This window comes from Microcaecilia unicolor, chromosome 5 (assembly GCF_901765095.1).
Source record: "Microcaecilia unicolor chromosome 5, aMicUni1.1, whole genome shotgun sequence".
Classification (NCBI taxonomy): domain Eukaryota; kingdom Metazoa; phylum Chordata; class Amphibia; order Gymnophiona; family Siphonopidae; genus Microcaecilia; species Microcaecilia unicolor.
Window position 1 is genome coordinate 159479557 of NC_044035.1, and position 16317 is coordinate 159495873.

The following is a 16317-nucleotide window of genomic DNA, read 5'->3' on the forward strand; positions in this document are numbered from 1 at the left end:
ACGGTTTGCAATGCAAATCCCAAACCATTTTTGTAGCTTTTCTTTGCACCGCTTCCAGTCTTTTTACATCTTTATCAAGATACGGCCTCCAAAACTTAACACATTACTCCAAGTGGGGCCTCACCAACGACCTGTAGAGGGGAATCAACACCTCCTCTCTTCTGCTGGTTATACCCCTCTCTATGCAACCTAGCATCCTTCTGGCCACGGTCATTGCCTTGTCACATTGTTTCTTCACCTTCAGATCCTCAGACATCAACACCCCAAGGTCTCTTTCCCGAGTCAAGCTTACTAAACTCTTCCCTCCTATTCGGTATCTCTCTTTTCGGCTCTCTCTTTTGCGAGTTCCAGCCCACCTTCTTCTCCTGCCATCTTGCAATACTGGTTAATGATGCACTGTTGTTGCCTCCCAACAACAGGCCAAATTATAGTGTCCCATCAATCTCTGCAGGCCATTGACACCACTATCCAGGTTTTTGTGGGAGGAGGGAGAGGAAGAGGGGCTGCAGCCATGATCACAGCTTGGGAACCTTTGCCCCATACTGACTCCTCAGAACTGGAGTGGGAGCTACCCTGTTTTATACCCCTGGTCCTTCACCTGAACTCAGAAGATCTAGCCTAAATGGACAAGAGGATATTGTTAAAAGAACACTTTTTAGTAAAAAAAACATTGTATACAATAATATTTCAGATAATTCATTGTATATATACATGAAAAGACTGCGCTCACTGTAATGATTAGAAAAGACTGCTTTGTAAAAAGTAAATGCCTTATAGCCTGCAGAACCGGAGTAGGCCTCTCTGATTTGTGGACTAAAGTTATTTGTATTGAACCCTGTACTATCTAATAAAGCTTTTGTTGCATCTAATCTGTGATCTACTTGCTTTCTTAAAGGACCAGGGTGCTGCGGTAAACCGGCAGTACTACACAGAGACATACTTGAAAATTCCAAAGGCAATACCAAATACCATAAAGGACATACATTCGATGACTGTAAAATAGCACTGCCTCTTCTGTCTGGTATCCATTTGCTATACACGTTACACTGAAGACACGTGGGGGTCAATATTCAAAATGATTTAACCAGCCAGAAAAAGCTCCTGGCCAGTTAAATCACCTCTTCGAGGCTACCTGCTAATTTTCAGCAGCACTTAACCAGTTAGTGCTGGTGAAAATAACTGATTAATGCTATTTTAGGGGCGTTCCTGGAGCAGAGTCGGCGCTTGGCTTGTTAAGTGCCGATGTTCACCACTTAACCAGCCAAGTTAACCACATAATAGGACTACATAAAAGTGAGTCCTATCTTTGGGGTCCTTTTACTAAGCTGCGGTAAAAAGTGGCCTGCGGTAGTGTGGGCTTGTGCTTTTGGCACTCGCTGAGACATTGTTTACGAAGCTGGGAAAAAAGGCATTTTTCAATAGAGCAGTAAATGGACGTATGCTAAAATGAAAGGTAGCATGCAGCTATTTACTGCCTGAGCCCTTACCGCCAGCCATTGACCTAGTGCTATGGGCTCAAGCACTACTCACACAGTAATCATGCAGAACATGCCAATGTGGCCTTGCTGCCAATTACCTCCGGGAACGTCCCCTGTGATAGAAAATAGAAAACTATTTTCGACCATGGGAACCAGCATGCGCCAACTTCTGAAGTACTGCCGGGCGCCTGGCTACTCCAGCGGTAGTGCCAATTTGGTTTAATATAACATAACATAACATAACATAAGCACCGCCATAGACCAAGGGTCCATCAAGCCCAGCATTCTGTCTCCGACAGTGGCCAATCCAGGCTTCAAGAACCTGGCAAAACCCATTTAAAAAAAACAAATTTTTTAAAAAGTTTTTAATAATGTTCAATGGACTTTTCCCTCAGGAATCTGTCCAAATCCCATTTAAACTCCGTAAGGCCAGCTGCTGTCACTACATTTTCCAGCAATGAGTTCCAGAGTCCAACTACACGCTGAGTAAATAAAAACTTTCTCCTGTTTGTTTTAAATCTGCCATATTCTAGCTTCATCTTGTGTCCCCTGGTTCTATTGTTGTTTGAAAGTATAAACAAACGCTTCACATCTGTCCGCTCTACTCCACTCATTATCTTGTAGACTTCTATCATATCACCCCTCAGCCGCCTTTTCTCCAAGCTGAAGAACCCTAACCTTCTCAGTCTTTCCTCATAAGGAAGTCGTTCCATCCCTTTTATCATTTTCGTCGCCCTTCTCTGCACCTTCCCCAATTCCTTTATATCTTTTTAGAGATGTGGCGACCAGAATTGAACACAATATTCGAGGTGCGGACGCACCATGGAGTGATACAACGGCATTATAACATCCTTGTGTTTGTTTTCCATCCCTTTCCTAATAATACCCAACATTCTGTGCGCTTTCTTAGCCTTCGCAGCACACTGAGCAAAAGTTTTTAACGTCTTATCCACAATGACTCCCAGATCCCTTTCTAGGTCAGTGACTCCTAACGCGGAACCTTGCATGACATAGCTGTAATTCTGGTTCCTCTTACCCACATGCATCACTTTGCACTTGTCAACATTGAACTTCATCTGCCACTTGGACGCCCAATCCCCCAGTCTCGCGAGGTCCTCCTGTAATCTTTCACACTCCTCCTGCAACTTGACGACCCTGAATAATTTTGTGTCATCTGCAAATTTAATTACCTCACTAGTTACTCCCATCTCTAGGTCATTTATAAATATGTTAAAAAGCAGCGGTTCCAGCACAGACCCTTGCGGGACCCCACTAACTACCCTTCTGCATTGAGAATACTGACCATTCAATCCTACTCTCTGCTTCCTATCTTTCAACCAGTTCCTAATCCATAGTAATACCCTACCTCCAATCCCATGACTCTCCAGTTTCCTCTGGAGTCTTTCATGAGGCACTTTGTCAAATGCCTTTTGAAAATCCAAATACACAATATCCACCGGCTCCCCATTGTCCACATGTTTGTTCACCCCCTCAAAAAAATGCAGTAGATTGGTGAGGCAAGACTTCCCTTCACTAAATCCGTGTTGACTAGGTCTCATCAGCCTATGTTTTTGTATGTGCTCTGTAATTTTATTCTTAATAATAGCCTCTACCATTTTACCCGGTACCGAAGTCAGACTCACCGGTCTATAATTTCCCGGATCTCCTCAGGAACCTTTTTTAAAAATTGGCGTAACATTGGATACCCTCCAGTCTTCCGGTACCACACCTGATTTTAGGGATAGATTGCATATTACTAACAGTAGCTCTACAAGTTCATTTTTCAGTTTTATTAATACTCTGGGATGAATACCATCCAGTCCTGGTGATTTACTACTCTTCAGTTTGTAGAACTGACCCATTACATCCTCCAAGTTTACAGAGAATTCGTTTAGTTTCTCTGACTTGCCTGCTTCAAATACCCTTTCCAGCACCGGTGTCCCACCCAAATCCTCCTCGGTGAAGACCGAAGCAAAGAATTCATTTAATTTCTCCGCTACGGCTTTGTCTTCCCTGATCGCCCCTTTAACACCATTTTCGTCCAACGGCCCAAGCCCTAGCGCTGCTTTGTAAAAGGACCCCTTTATGCGATAACCCATAGCCAGTTAAGTACTGAATATTGTACTTAATCCTCTATACAGTAGCCAGTTCCAGAAACCTGAAGATTCAATGCTGGTGCCTGGACATGGCCCAGCACTGAATTTCCAGGTTTAATGCTGGCGTGGTCAGCAAAACACTGATTGCTGCCAGCTGAACATTAGGCCCGTGAGTGCAGTCTTTTCATGTGTGTATATATATATATATATACTCAATAGAAATAGAATAAAATAAAATATAGAAAAGAAAATAAGATAATACCTTTCTTATTGAACTAACTTAATATATTTTTGGATTAGCTTTCCCCCTCCCTACCCATCTTCAAATCATTGCTCAAATCCCACCTCTTCAATGTCGCCTTCGGCACCTAATCACTACACCTCCTCTCAGGAAATCTAAACTACCCCAACTTGACATTTCGTCCTTTAGATTGTAAGCTCTTCTGAGCAGGGACTGTCCTTATTTGTTAATTTGTACAGCGCTGCGTAACCCTAGTAGCACTCTAGAAATGTTAAGTAGTAGTAGTAGAAATAGAATAAAATAAAATATAGAAAAGAAAATAAGATAATACCTTTTTTATTGAACTAACTTAATATATTTTTGGATTAGCTTTCGAAGGTGGCCCTTCTTCGTCAGATCAGAAATAAGCAAATTTGATAAGTAACAGCATATATAAGTGAAACACCAAAGTATTTCAGTGACAGTCTGAAAGGATGAGGGAGGGGTGGGTTAGGTGACAAACATTTCACAAGATCCCGTGGAGGGGCATAATCGAACGGGGTGCCCACGTTTTCCTGAGGGTGTCCTCGCAGGACATCCCCACAAAAGGGCGGAGAAACCCGTATAATCGAAACAAGATGGATGGCCATCTTTTGTTTCGATAATACGGTTGGGGACGCCCAAATCTCAACATTTAGGTCGACCTTAGAGATGGTCGTCCCTAGAGATGGTCGTCCCCGACTTTCGGCAATAATGGAAACCGAGGATGCCTATCTCAAAAATGACCAAATCCAAGTCATTTGGTCGTGGAAGGAGCCAGCATTCGTAGTGCACTGGTCCCCCTGACATGCCAGGATACCAACCGGGCACCCTAGGGGGTACTGCAGTGGACTAACTGATGCACTAACTGAACGGAAATAGCCCTTCCCTTACCGATCCCTTTAGCAATTTGGAAAGGAACGGGCATGCATGAAGGAAATCGCATGCAAATGAGCTGCTCACTGTTAGATCATTTGCACACGATTTCCTTCCTAAGGAGAGAAAGCCAGTGCAGAGCAACCAAGAATTATGCGTGGCTGCTCTGTGCATGCCAAAGATGGCTTCATACATGCAGACAAGCTGCGTATATAATAGCCGTCTACAACCTTAAATAAATTGCCATCTACAACCTTAGAAAAATACAAGTCCAGGTGAAAACGTCCAAGTGCTCGTCAGGGATGTCTTTTTTTTTTTTTTTTTTAGAGTATGGGTGAAGGACGTCCTTTGCTATGTCTCTGTCCCTGCGATGGCAGTTGAGGACGTCCAAAACGTGGATGTTTCTGTGAGAAGGACATCCATGCCTGCTATGCCTCCGACACCCCCTTTATTTATTTGGATTTTGGATCACAAGTAGCAGCAGTGGGATTTGAACCCGGCCATCTCTGGATTGCAAGACCAGTGCTGTAACAACTAGCCTACTTCTCCACTCCACTTCATGCCCTTGAAATTTGGCCATCCATGTGTGTGGGGGGGGGGGGGCAGTTCAGGATGTCCAAAATGTTTGAAAGAAGGACGCCCATGCCTTCGCTATGCCTCCGCTGACACACACATACCTCCCCTCCCAGGGACCTGCATACTGCTGCGATGGACCTGAGTATGACATTTCAGGCTGGCAAAAAAAGTTTTTTGTTATTTTTTTCAGGGTGGGAGGGGGTTAGTCACCACTGGGGAAGTAAGGGGAGGTCATCCCTGATTCCTTCCAGTGGTCATCTGGTCAGTTCGCGCACCTTTTTGAGGCTTGGTCGTAAGAAAAAATGGACCAAGTAAAGTCGCCCAAGTGCTCATCAGATACGCCCTTTTTTTTCCATTATCGCTCGAGGATGCCCATCTGTTAGGCACACCCCAGTCCCGCCTTCGCTATGCCTCCGACACACCCCCGGGAACTTTGGTCATCCCTGTGACGAAAAGCAGTTGGGGTCGCCCAAAATCGGCTTTCGATTATGCCAATTTCGGTGACCCTGAGAGAAGGCCGCCCATCTCTCGATTTGTGTCGAAAGATGAGCACCCTTCTCTGTCGAAAATAAGCCTGAGAGTCATTCAAAAAGGAAAAATATTCAACATAAAGGAATCCCTCTCACGCTCATCTTCCAATGTAGTATATGTCATCCAGTGTAAAAAATGTGATGAAGGGTGCTATATTGGAGAAACAAGCCAGATGCTGAAGAAGAGATTTAATTTACATAGACATCATATGAAAAATGCCAGTGCCAACCAGGATGATTTTATGGTGAGAATATTAAAAGGAAACTTTAAAACAATACAGGAACGCAAGACCTTTGAAGTCAAAATGATTAAATATTTTGACACCCACCAGTCAGGACTTAACAAAGATCTGGGTTTTCTAGCCCATTATAAACCATGAAATTCCACTGCTCTGTCACCCTCTGATCACCATGCATATCTCCCTTTCCCTCATCCTCTCAGTCCTCTCTGTTTCTCACCTAACCCACCCCTCTCTCATCCTTTCAGACTGTCACTGAAATACTTTGATGTTTCACTTATATATGCTGTTACTTATCAAAATTTGCTTATTTCTGATCTGACGAAGAAGGGCCACGTTCGAAAGCTAATCAAAAAATGTATTGTTAGTCCAATAAAAAAGGTATCATCTTATTTTCTTTTCTATGTTTTATTCTATTTCTATTGAGTACCTTTAAAAGTGGACTAACACGGCTACCACATCTCTCTACTCATGCATATATATAATGAATGCTTGGGATAAGTACTTAGGATCTCTAAGGAAGTGATAGGGAGAGTAGATCGCATGGATGGGCAGAGTAGATAGGGCATATGGTCTTATCTCTGCCTATATTTTTCTCTCTTTCCTTGTTTAGTTATAATGAGTAGCAACATATTATTAACTCAGAATATCTTAAAGTACACTTAAAGGGTCATTTACTAATGGTAAGTGGGTGCTATTTGCCACAGGACCCACTGTATTTCTATGAGTCCTGTGACTGCATGCAGTATTGCCATTAGCATGTGCTAACTGTTAGCAAATGATCCCCCTTCGAAAAAAAAAATTGTAATATATATGAGGACCCAGGTTGTAAATCTTTGGGATTAAGCTGCAGAAATAATTTCTTCTTTTTCCAAGTGGGCTTAGCCACATCAGGAAAAAATCTCCTACCCAATATTCAAGGCCACTGTGGATTGGCCGATGCTATCCAGGGATATTCATGTTGCTGAATATCTCTGCTAACCGGCAATCCCCTAACTGGCTAGGTTGGGGCAGGCCAGGGACGGGGCATGGGTGGAAAGAAAACTGAGAGGGTCTTTTACAAAGCGGCGGCAAGCCCAACGCAGGCTTACTGAACGCTAAATCGTTACTACCCCCAGACCAACGAAGCTGAAACAGGCAATTCCGTCCCAAGCGTGTGCCATTTCCAGGGAATAAAGAAAAACCCCAGAAATGGCTTCTGCGGTGGTAACCCAGCAGTAATCAGGCATCACCACACACTGCCTGATTACTGTGGGAGCCCTTATTGCCGCCTCAATAAAAGCTGTCCTAACTTTATGTGGTGACGTTAACCACACACTGGCCTGAATATCAGCCGGCACCCGTTTAACATCTGGGTGATTGCTGAGATCCAGATACGATATTCAAGGCTGAAAGCCATGCATGTCCTAAAACTGAATATCCAGGGTCAGTTCAATCCATGTGTGTTCTTCAGTTTTTCCTATGTGCCAAATTTGATCTCATTCCATTAATTTTTTAGAGAATTATTTTGCACCCAGGCAGACAAATATGGACAGACATTTTCACCTCTTTATATGTAATTTCTTTACAACTTTCCATTGGGTTGGAGAGAATAAAAAGGTGCCAGAACTAAGTACTGTCAAGTACAGGCATAAAAAAGCCCCGATTTTTCATAAACCTGGGTGCATACTACTGGAAATCAGCCTAAGCACTTAGTTTACTTCCCTCAATCCTAATCCTGCCTGTAGGACTACCTACGTTTTGAGCGGTCCAGTGAAATATTTTCCCAAAGATCTAGCTGCCTAACTACAGAATGAGGCAGCTAGATCTCACAGAAAATTGATTCTTTACTATACAGCAGGAGTTTATTCTCCATCCTTACTATATACTCTTTATCACCTTTCCATAGGTTTTGCAAAAATGCCACAACCCGACAAACCGTTGGTAATTCCACCAGAACTGCCCGAACTGTTGAAACAATTTACCCAAGCTGCAATTAGGACCCGACCTCCAGACTTGATCCAGTGGTCCGCAACGTAAGTTCAACTGTGCCATCAGTTCTGTATCCTGCATTTGTGCCATTATCTAAAATCAGCTTCAAATCCATACTAGTGCACTGTTAAACTTTGAGGGCCCAAATGTGGCAGTGGTTTGAAGCAGAGTTCTGGACTCTGAACTGCAGCCAATCAGAAGGCAAGGATTAACATGCAGAACCCTATAACCTATCAGAGATTGGCATGAGATGTTAGGTCTTTAACAGCAACTTGCATCCATATGCATGGTTTCAGCTAGCTTTCATTTGAAAGTATTTTAAATTCCCAAAATATTAATAAACACCTCCACAAATAAATCTGAGAGTGAAATCATTTATCTTTTTTTTTCTAAATGTAGGACCTTGCTATTATTTTAACTTCAAAATAAGCATACAACCACATTTTGACAAAATTTTTTCTGATGCCAACTGAATCTCTTATCATATATAAATCCCGAAGGTCAATTTGGTACAGGTCATCTAGGTTGGAGAAGGGGTATCCAGGTCAGGATGCTCACAGTTTGCAGCATGTTTCATAAAAGGTTCGCTGAACACAGAGCCTTTGATAAACACGTATAAAGTCATGGGATAAATGTGTATTTGGCATTATGTACAGCAGGAACAGCCACTTTACTAAAAAAAAAAAGTTTAAAGAAAGTGTGATATCACTCTTGACATTGTACAGGAGTTTACATAACTGCAAGTCAAAGGGAACCATGTTTGTCTATGTGTTCAGTGATTTATTCTTTATAATAGTTTGCACTATTTTGACTGGCTTACTGGTCTGTAATTTCCCATAATCACTCCAGATCCCTTTTTAAAAATGGCCACCCTCCAATCTTCAGGTACTACAGACAGGGGTCTCCACACTCTCTTTCACTTTTCAATATATACTTGAGTTCGCTAGGAAAGTTAAACAAGCAAAAAACCAAACTTTTCTGGTTTGGGGATTTTGATTTACTTTCAGAAAAGAAAGTCAATAGAAATCAAACAAAATAAAACATGGAAAAGAAAATAAGATGATACCTTTTTTATTGGACATAACTTAATACATTTCTTGATTAGCTTTCGAAGGTTGCCCTTCTTCGTCAGATCGGAAATAAGCAAATGTGCTAGCTGACAGTGTATATAAGTGAAAACATTCAAGCATTACTATGACAGTCTGACAGGGTGGGAGGATGGGGGTGGGTAGGAGGTATGCATGGGGACATCAAAGCATATCATTGATATTCTAACAGGATGGGTGTGGATAGGTGAGGGGTAGGGTGATCAACAGAGACATACAGCTTTATGGTTTATAATGGGCTAGGAACCCCAGGTCCTTGTTAAGTCCTTTCTGTTGGGTGTTAAAATATTCAATCATTCTGACTTCAACAGCGTAAGACCTTTTTTTTTTTTTAAGAAGTTTTTATTAAATAAAGATCAAACATACAAATGTAACTGCAAGTATTCAGTCGGATACTTTCCAGGTTAATAGTATAACATCATCAACATAGCTTTAACCAACTGTTTATATCCCCCTTTCCCACCATCCCCCCACCCCTCCCTCCCTCCTATTGAAGTGCCACGGTAGAGTCCGGCTGTGCCAACCACTCCGTGTATGGATCCCAAACTCGATGATAGGGTAGCAGGCGACCCAGTCGCATAGCAGTCAGCTTAGACATCAGCTGAATATTGTCCAATTTCCGCAGAATCGTCTTTAGTCCCGGTAGAGTCTGTTGCTTCCATGCCGCTGCCAGCACTAATTTGCTGGCCACCAATATTTGAGTGGCCAATTCTTTTTGCTGCCCTGAAGTCTTATATGTAGCAAGCAATAGTCCATTTTCATGGGAAAAGCAATTTTTGTTATACTAGCAATCAGTTTCAGAACCCTCGTCCAATACTGTTGAGCCTGTGGGCAAGCCCACCAGATATGGACCATGTCTCCCTCCATACCACATTGACGCCAGCAGAGAGTAGACCCCCCTTAAACATCTTAGCTAGTCTCTGTGGTGTGTAATACCAACAATATAGTATTTTATAGCCATTTTCTACTAAAGCATTAGAGACTGATACTTTAAGTAAAGATGTAAACACCCTTTCCCACATATGGTATTCATATGATACCCCCAGTATTTTTTCCCACTTTCGTGTATAGTGCAGGATGGGCTGTGACTGTAGTAGGAGTGCTTTATATAACCTAGATATCCCGCCTCTTCCTCCTCCCTCAGCCAATGCCCGCTCCAATTGTGTTTCCTCCAAGCTCAGCTCTTTTTTTGTACGTCGCAAAATAAAATCTCTTAATTGACGAAATTGAAAGGCATTGGAGGCAGGAATCCCATATTCCTCCTGCACTTCCTCGAAAGTGAGAAGATCCCCATCCTCCCACACTTGACCCAACTCCCATAGACCCCTCTGTTCCCAATACCTAAAACATTGGCCTGAGGATCCCGGGCCAAATCCTGGTGTGTATCTAATTGCCATATGTAAGAAAAATGTGCGCCCTCGGAAAAAACTGGTGCGAATTTTTGCTCCATATGGTAAGTGGCCACCCCACAATTGGGGGGGCCTCCTTTATTATCTCTTTTATCTCTCTGTCAGGTAGCCAAGGTATAGCTTTCAACGGATGGGGCTTACACCAAGACTGCTCCATAACTTTCCAGGCCTTCGCTCTCCCATGGTGCCACTCAGCTAGTATGCGGAGGTGGGCCGCTTTATAGTAAAGCCAAAATGAAGGAACTCCCATCCCTCCATGTGCTCATGGCTGATGCATTACTGACCTGCGCACCCGTGGTGGCTTTCGCTTCCAAATGAAGGAGAAGACCCTGCGCTGCAGACCTTTGAGAAATTTTTCGGGGAGCGAGATAGGGAGTGCCATGAATAAATACAACATTTTGGGTAGTAGGATCATTTTAATCGCACTGATCCGCCCCATCCATGAGATCGTTAAGCCCTCCCACGTCCAACTCCAAAAAAAGTTCCTGTACTTTTGCTGGGAAGTTGGCCTCATAGAGGCCCTCCCATCATTTTGTTATATTTACCCCCAAATATTTGATGGATTTGGACGCCCACCGGTAGGGGAAGTGAGCCCGCATCTCCTCCACCTGATCTACTGGTATAGTGATATTTAATGCTTCTGATTTTTCCATATTGACTTTGAATCCAGCCACCCAGCCATAATCCCGCAGGGCCGCCCCTATAATTGGAAGTGACATGGTGAGGTCTGTCAATGTGAGAAGAATGTCATCCGCAAACAACAATATCCGGGTCTCTGTCGGTCCCAACCTCAACCCCCTAATGTCCGGGTGTGATCTAATGTAGGCTGCCAATGGTTCCACCACCAAGGCGAAGAGGAGAGGCGACAGGGCGCAGCCCTGTCGCGTACCTCGTCTCAGTTGGAATGTGGGTGACTGGCTCCCATTGACCCTCACCGATGCAGTGGGTGCCCTATATAGCAGGGATAACCAATGCAAGTAGTCCCCGGAAATACCCGCCCTCTTCAAAGTTGCAAATAGGAATGGCCAGTGCACCCTATCGAACGCCTTTTCTGCGTCTAATGAGATTATACAGAGTGGGAGTTTTTTAATATTAGCATATTGAATAAGGTGGAGTGTCCTGCGGATATTATCAAACATCTGGCGCTCCCGTACAAACCCCGCTTGATCTTCATGAATTAGTTGTGGGAGGTACTGCTGCAGGCGAGCTGCCAAGATGGAAGTGAAAATTTTATAGTCCACCCCCAATAGGGAGATGGGCCGATAGGAACTGCTCAGCTGGGGATCTCTGCCTGGCTTGGGCAAAACTATAATATTCGCTAGATGCCAAGTCTCCGGCAGAGATTCCCTCTTGCCTAAATCATTAAATACCCTCCGCAACATAGGGGCCACGAGAGTTCCAAAGGTCTTGTAGAACTTATTAGTAAACCCATCGGGTCCCGGGGCTTTATTGGGCGCCAGCTCCTTGATAGCACGTATTACCTCTTCCAGCTCAATTGGCCTAGAAAGCCTATCTTGTGCGCCTTTCGTAAGCGTTGGCAAATGGATCTGATCTAAAAAAGCAGTGATCTCCACCTCCTCGGGATTAATGTCTGGGGTATAAAGTTTCTCATAATATCGCTTAAAGATTGCTTGTATGGCCCTCGAATCTGTGTTGCTATCTCCTTTTTCATCTTTTAAGCAGGGAACATGCATTCTATTTGCCTGATGTTTTAATTTATGTGCTAAGAGCCTACTAGCTTTATTGCCAAACTCGAAGTGTGTCTGGCGTACCCTTTGTAGCTGCTCTGAGATATCCGCCAATTGGAGTTCACGCATCTCTTGTCTGAGTTTATGAGCTTGGTCTAGTAAGTGTTGTGTGGGGCACCCCGGGCCTTGTCTATGGATTAGTTTCTCCACCTGTGCTAATATCCTGCGCCCTAAATCCTCTGTTTGGGTTTTTTCCCTGCGGATATGAGCTTTTAACGCAATAAAGTGGCCCCTCATGACCGCCGTAAAGCCCTCCCAAAGCACCCCTGGAGAGACCTCCTCATTGTCATTAAATTGGATATATTCTTTAATAAGCCTTTCAAATTGAAGCACATGGGTCATCTCAGCCAGCAATGCGTCATCCAGTCTCCACTGTGGAGCAGTCTGTCGCCCCTCTAAGGTCCTCAGTACTAGAATGACTGGGCTGTGGTCCGACCATGTGCGTGGCTCAATACGCTGGTCCCTGATGTTTCCCATGATAGCCTTGTCCCCCAGCCAAAAATCTATGCGGGAAAAAGAATTGTGGACCGAAGAGAAATATGTGTAGTCTCGTTGGGTGGGACGGGCCTGCCTCCAGGTGTCCCCCAAGTGCCACTTAGCCATAAAAGATTGAAGTAACTCTCGTCCCCGGCGGGCATATTGTACTGATGGAGCGGAGTTGTCCAACTGTGGATCAGGGGTAACATTAAAATCACCGCCAACTAGTACATGCCCCTCCCCATGTGTCAAAAGTATCTGATCTAGGTGATGGAAAAATTCCCCGTGGTCCTCATTGGGCCCATATACATTCACTAAAGTGTACTTTTGTGACCCCAGTTGTATAGTTATCAAAAGAAATCGGCCACCCTTGTCCCTAATAACCTTATGAAACTGCCACGGGAGAGAGTCACTGAACGCCACCATCACCCCCTTGCTTTTGAAGCCCAAGGTGTTGGATGCATAGAAAATGTGTGGATAGTGGCGATGCCTGCACAGCCCCTCATATTGCTTTTTTAAGTGGGTCTCCTGAATCAGGGCTATGTCTATTTTTAGGCGAGTCAGCTCCCTAAACAGAAGCTGCCGCTTCATAGGCACATTTAAGCCCCTGACATTCAGGAGCGTTAATGTTACATCTTGCATCCCTTCATCGTCTTCAAGCGCCCAGAGCCCACCCCCGCACATTTATAGCCCTTATCATCCATACACTCCTCACTGCTATACCAACCCCTACCCTGTTTCCCCTCTCCTTGTGTTACCCCCTTCCCACCCACCCTCCTCCTCCCATCTACATCTTGATCCTCCCTCATGTACGAAGAAGTATCTAATGGAGAAATCGTCTCGCCTCCCCTCCCGCCGCAGTATTATAACTTTACAACTTCATTACAGGTCTCCCGCTAACAGTTATCTAAACCATTGTAAACTTAACTTACAAGATCTATAAGGCTATTACCTCTGAACTAGTGTCAGGCCGCCACCTGGAACACATTAGCATATCATTAGTCCCCCTTACCCACAGTCATGTGAGGTGGCCAGCAGATTGCTGGCGTTGTAGGCGCTTATGTCCTTTGCCCACACGCTGCCACTTTGAGTGGGACATCTGAGCCTTGTTCTTGCTAACTCTCCCGAGGGCCTCTGGGGGTGCTTTCTGCTGTGCCTCCGGTAGGGCTGCTCGAGCTTCAGCCAAGGATCTCACCTGGTGCATACAGCCTTCTTTGTAGAATACTAGGGCAAAAGGATGTTTCCAGCAGTACCCGATCCCAAGTTCCCGCAACCGTCTTGTGACTGGCTTCAACTCCGCTCGGCGTTTTAAAGTGGCGGCCGCCAGATCTTGATAAATCTCTATTGGGAATGTATCCCACTTGAAGCTTTGAAGTCATCTTGCCGTCTGGAGCACCCGCTCCTTTAGTTTGTAGTCTTGGAAGCAGGCGATGATATCCCTGGGTAGGTTGTTTCTCGCTGGGCCCAGGGACCTATGGGAGCGCTCCAGGCCGACTCCTTCATCCCCTAGCGGGGTGCCTGCCTCTTCCAGAATGGCGCTCACCACTTTCTGGACCATCGCTTCGCAGTCAGTATATTCCGGGGTTTCAGGTATGCCCCTGAAGCGCAGATTATGCCGTCGGCTTCTATTCTCCAAGTCCTCCAGCTTATCTATCAGTTGTTGCTGACGCAGGCGAACATCTGCTACCGCCCGATCCAGGGCCCCAAGCTCCTCTGCATGCTCTTCTACCCGGGTTTCTACCTCCTCCACTCGGCCTCCTAGTTCTCTAATTTCGCCGCGGAGGTCTGAACCCAGCGTCTCCAGCTCTGCCCGGACCGCTTTCACATCTGTTCGAATTTTTTGCAGCCATTCTTTCAGCTCCACTAAGGGGTCCACCACTGTCTGCTCCGGATCCTCCCCGAAGAGACTTGGGCTGCTCTGGGCCGCCTCATCCGTTGGTTTTCTGGTGCGTGGGGGAGGGTCTCCTGCTCCCGCCTCGCGGTTCACTGATGACCCGCTTTTAAAGCCAAATTGGCTTAGTTCCGCTTGCGTGCTCATCCTGACCCGAACCGCCCGCTCTTAGGCTATCTCTGGGGGTCGAAACTCTGCCTCTGCGGTGCCTCTATCGGGAGACCTCGTGCTCTTTGTGCTGCGGTGAGCAGGAGCGAAAACGCTAGACCGCCATCTTCGCAGGTGACGTCACTTCCTCATACAGCGTAAGACCTTTGAAGTCAGATGATAGAAGATCATTCGAAAGTGCTGGGTATTATTCTTGATTCAAAATTATCATATGAAAGACAAATAAATGCTCTGGGAATTGAACCCAGGTTTGCCAGGATCAAAGCCCGCTGTACTAACTAATAGGCCACTCCTTCACTCCACAGAGGGTTAAGGGGTCCCTTTACAAAGGTGTGCTGAGAAATGGATTGGTGCGTACCCAAAACCCGCGCCTACATGACTGCAAGCTATTTTTCAGTGCACCTTAGTAAAAGGACCCCTAACTTTCCAACCTCATAATTTCCCTTTTAATTATAGTGCTTTTTTCAAATTAAAATGATCCACTCACACCAAAGCCTTTTGATTAAAAAAAAAAAAAAAAGTCCTACATACTTTGATTTGGATTACTGTAACACACTACTCCAAGATCTCCATGTAGTAGATGTTAGGTGCTTAAAACTGGTTGCAGTTTAATTTATCACCGATGCCCAGAAATTTGATCACATTACCTCGTTATTGGAAGGTGAGCACTAGCTGCCCATAGCCTATAGGATTCCTTTAAAAATACTGACATTAGTGCACGAATCTACCCTTTCTATCACACTTTCTGACCCATTATTCCTGCTTGCTTGCACTCAGCTCCTCTCAGCAAAACCTTCTGGTCACTCCCTCCTTTCAAAACATCAGATGTCATTCGTCACTCCTTTTTCAGTGTCACCAGACCTACTCTCTGGAATAATCTTCCATTAAATTTAAGATTAAAAACCTCTTTCCAAACGTTTAAGACTGCCTTCAAATCGCATTTCTTTTGCAAAGTTTTTGCTTCTTGCATACCTAATCAAAGGCCTCTCTTCTGGAGACAAGAGGTACTGGAGTGCCTGGGATTGTGGAAATTATATTCTTTCGTCATTGCTTTCTTTTCTTCCTTTATTGCTTAAATATAATTTTCTATATCTTATTATTAATTAGATGCTATTGTAAACCACTTAGATGGCTTACCTAAGGTGATATATCAAATAAATATATTTGATATATCAAATACGGGTATTGGCAATCGCTAATACCGGTATTTGTTCATACCGGTATTGGCGATCGCCTCTACTGTACTATGTAAGCCACATTGAGCCTGCAAATAGGTGGGAAAATGTGGGATACAAATGCAACAAATAAAAAAAATTAATAAATATGGAAACTTGAAACTTAAAAGGCTTTTTATACACATAAAAGGGCTTTATCAAACTATACAGGGAGTACAAGCAAGTTACCAAGAAGGCTATAAGTGAACTATGTCTAGCTATGTTCAGGTATGTGGGCAGTCACAATTTACACTCACTGTTTATAAAATACGTTGGTGT

General features: G+C 44.3%; 2 protein-coding genes across 2 annotated transcripts in view; one reads left to right on the plus strand and one right to left on the minus strand.

The window, feature by feature from the left end:
* Window positions 1-16317, minus strand: part of LRRC20 (leucine rich repeat containing 20) — a 295773-nt gene that overhangs the window by 98387 nt on the left and 181069 nt on the right. The gene's annotated exons all lie outside the window — the stretch shown is intronic.
* Window positions 1-16317, plus strand: part of LOC115470385 (ropporin-1-like) — a 73861-nt gene that overhangs the window by 8157 nt on the left and 49387 nt on the right. The window contains exon 2 of the mRNA XM_030203504.1: window positions 7943-8069. Within this exon, the coding sequence (XP_030059364.1) occupies window positions 7943-8069 (127 nt within the window). The remainder of the gene's footprint in view (window positions 1-7942; window positions 8070-16317) is intronic.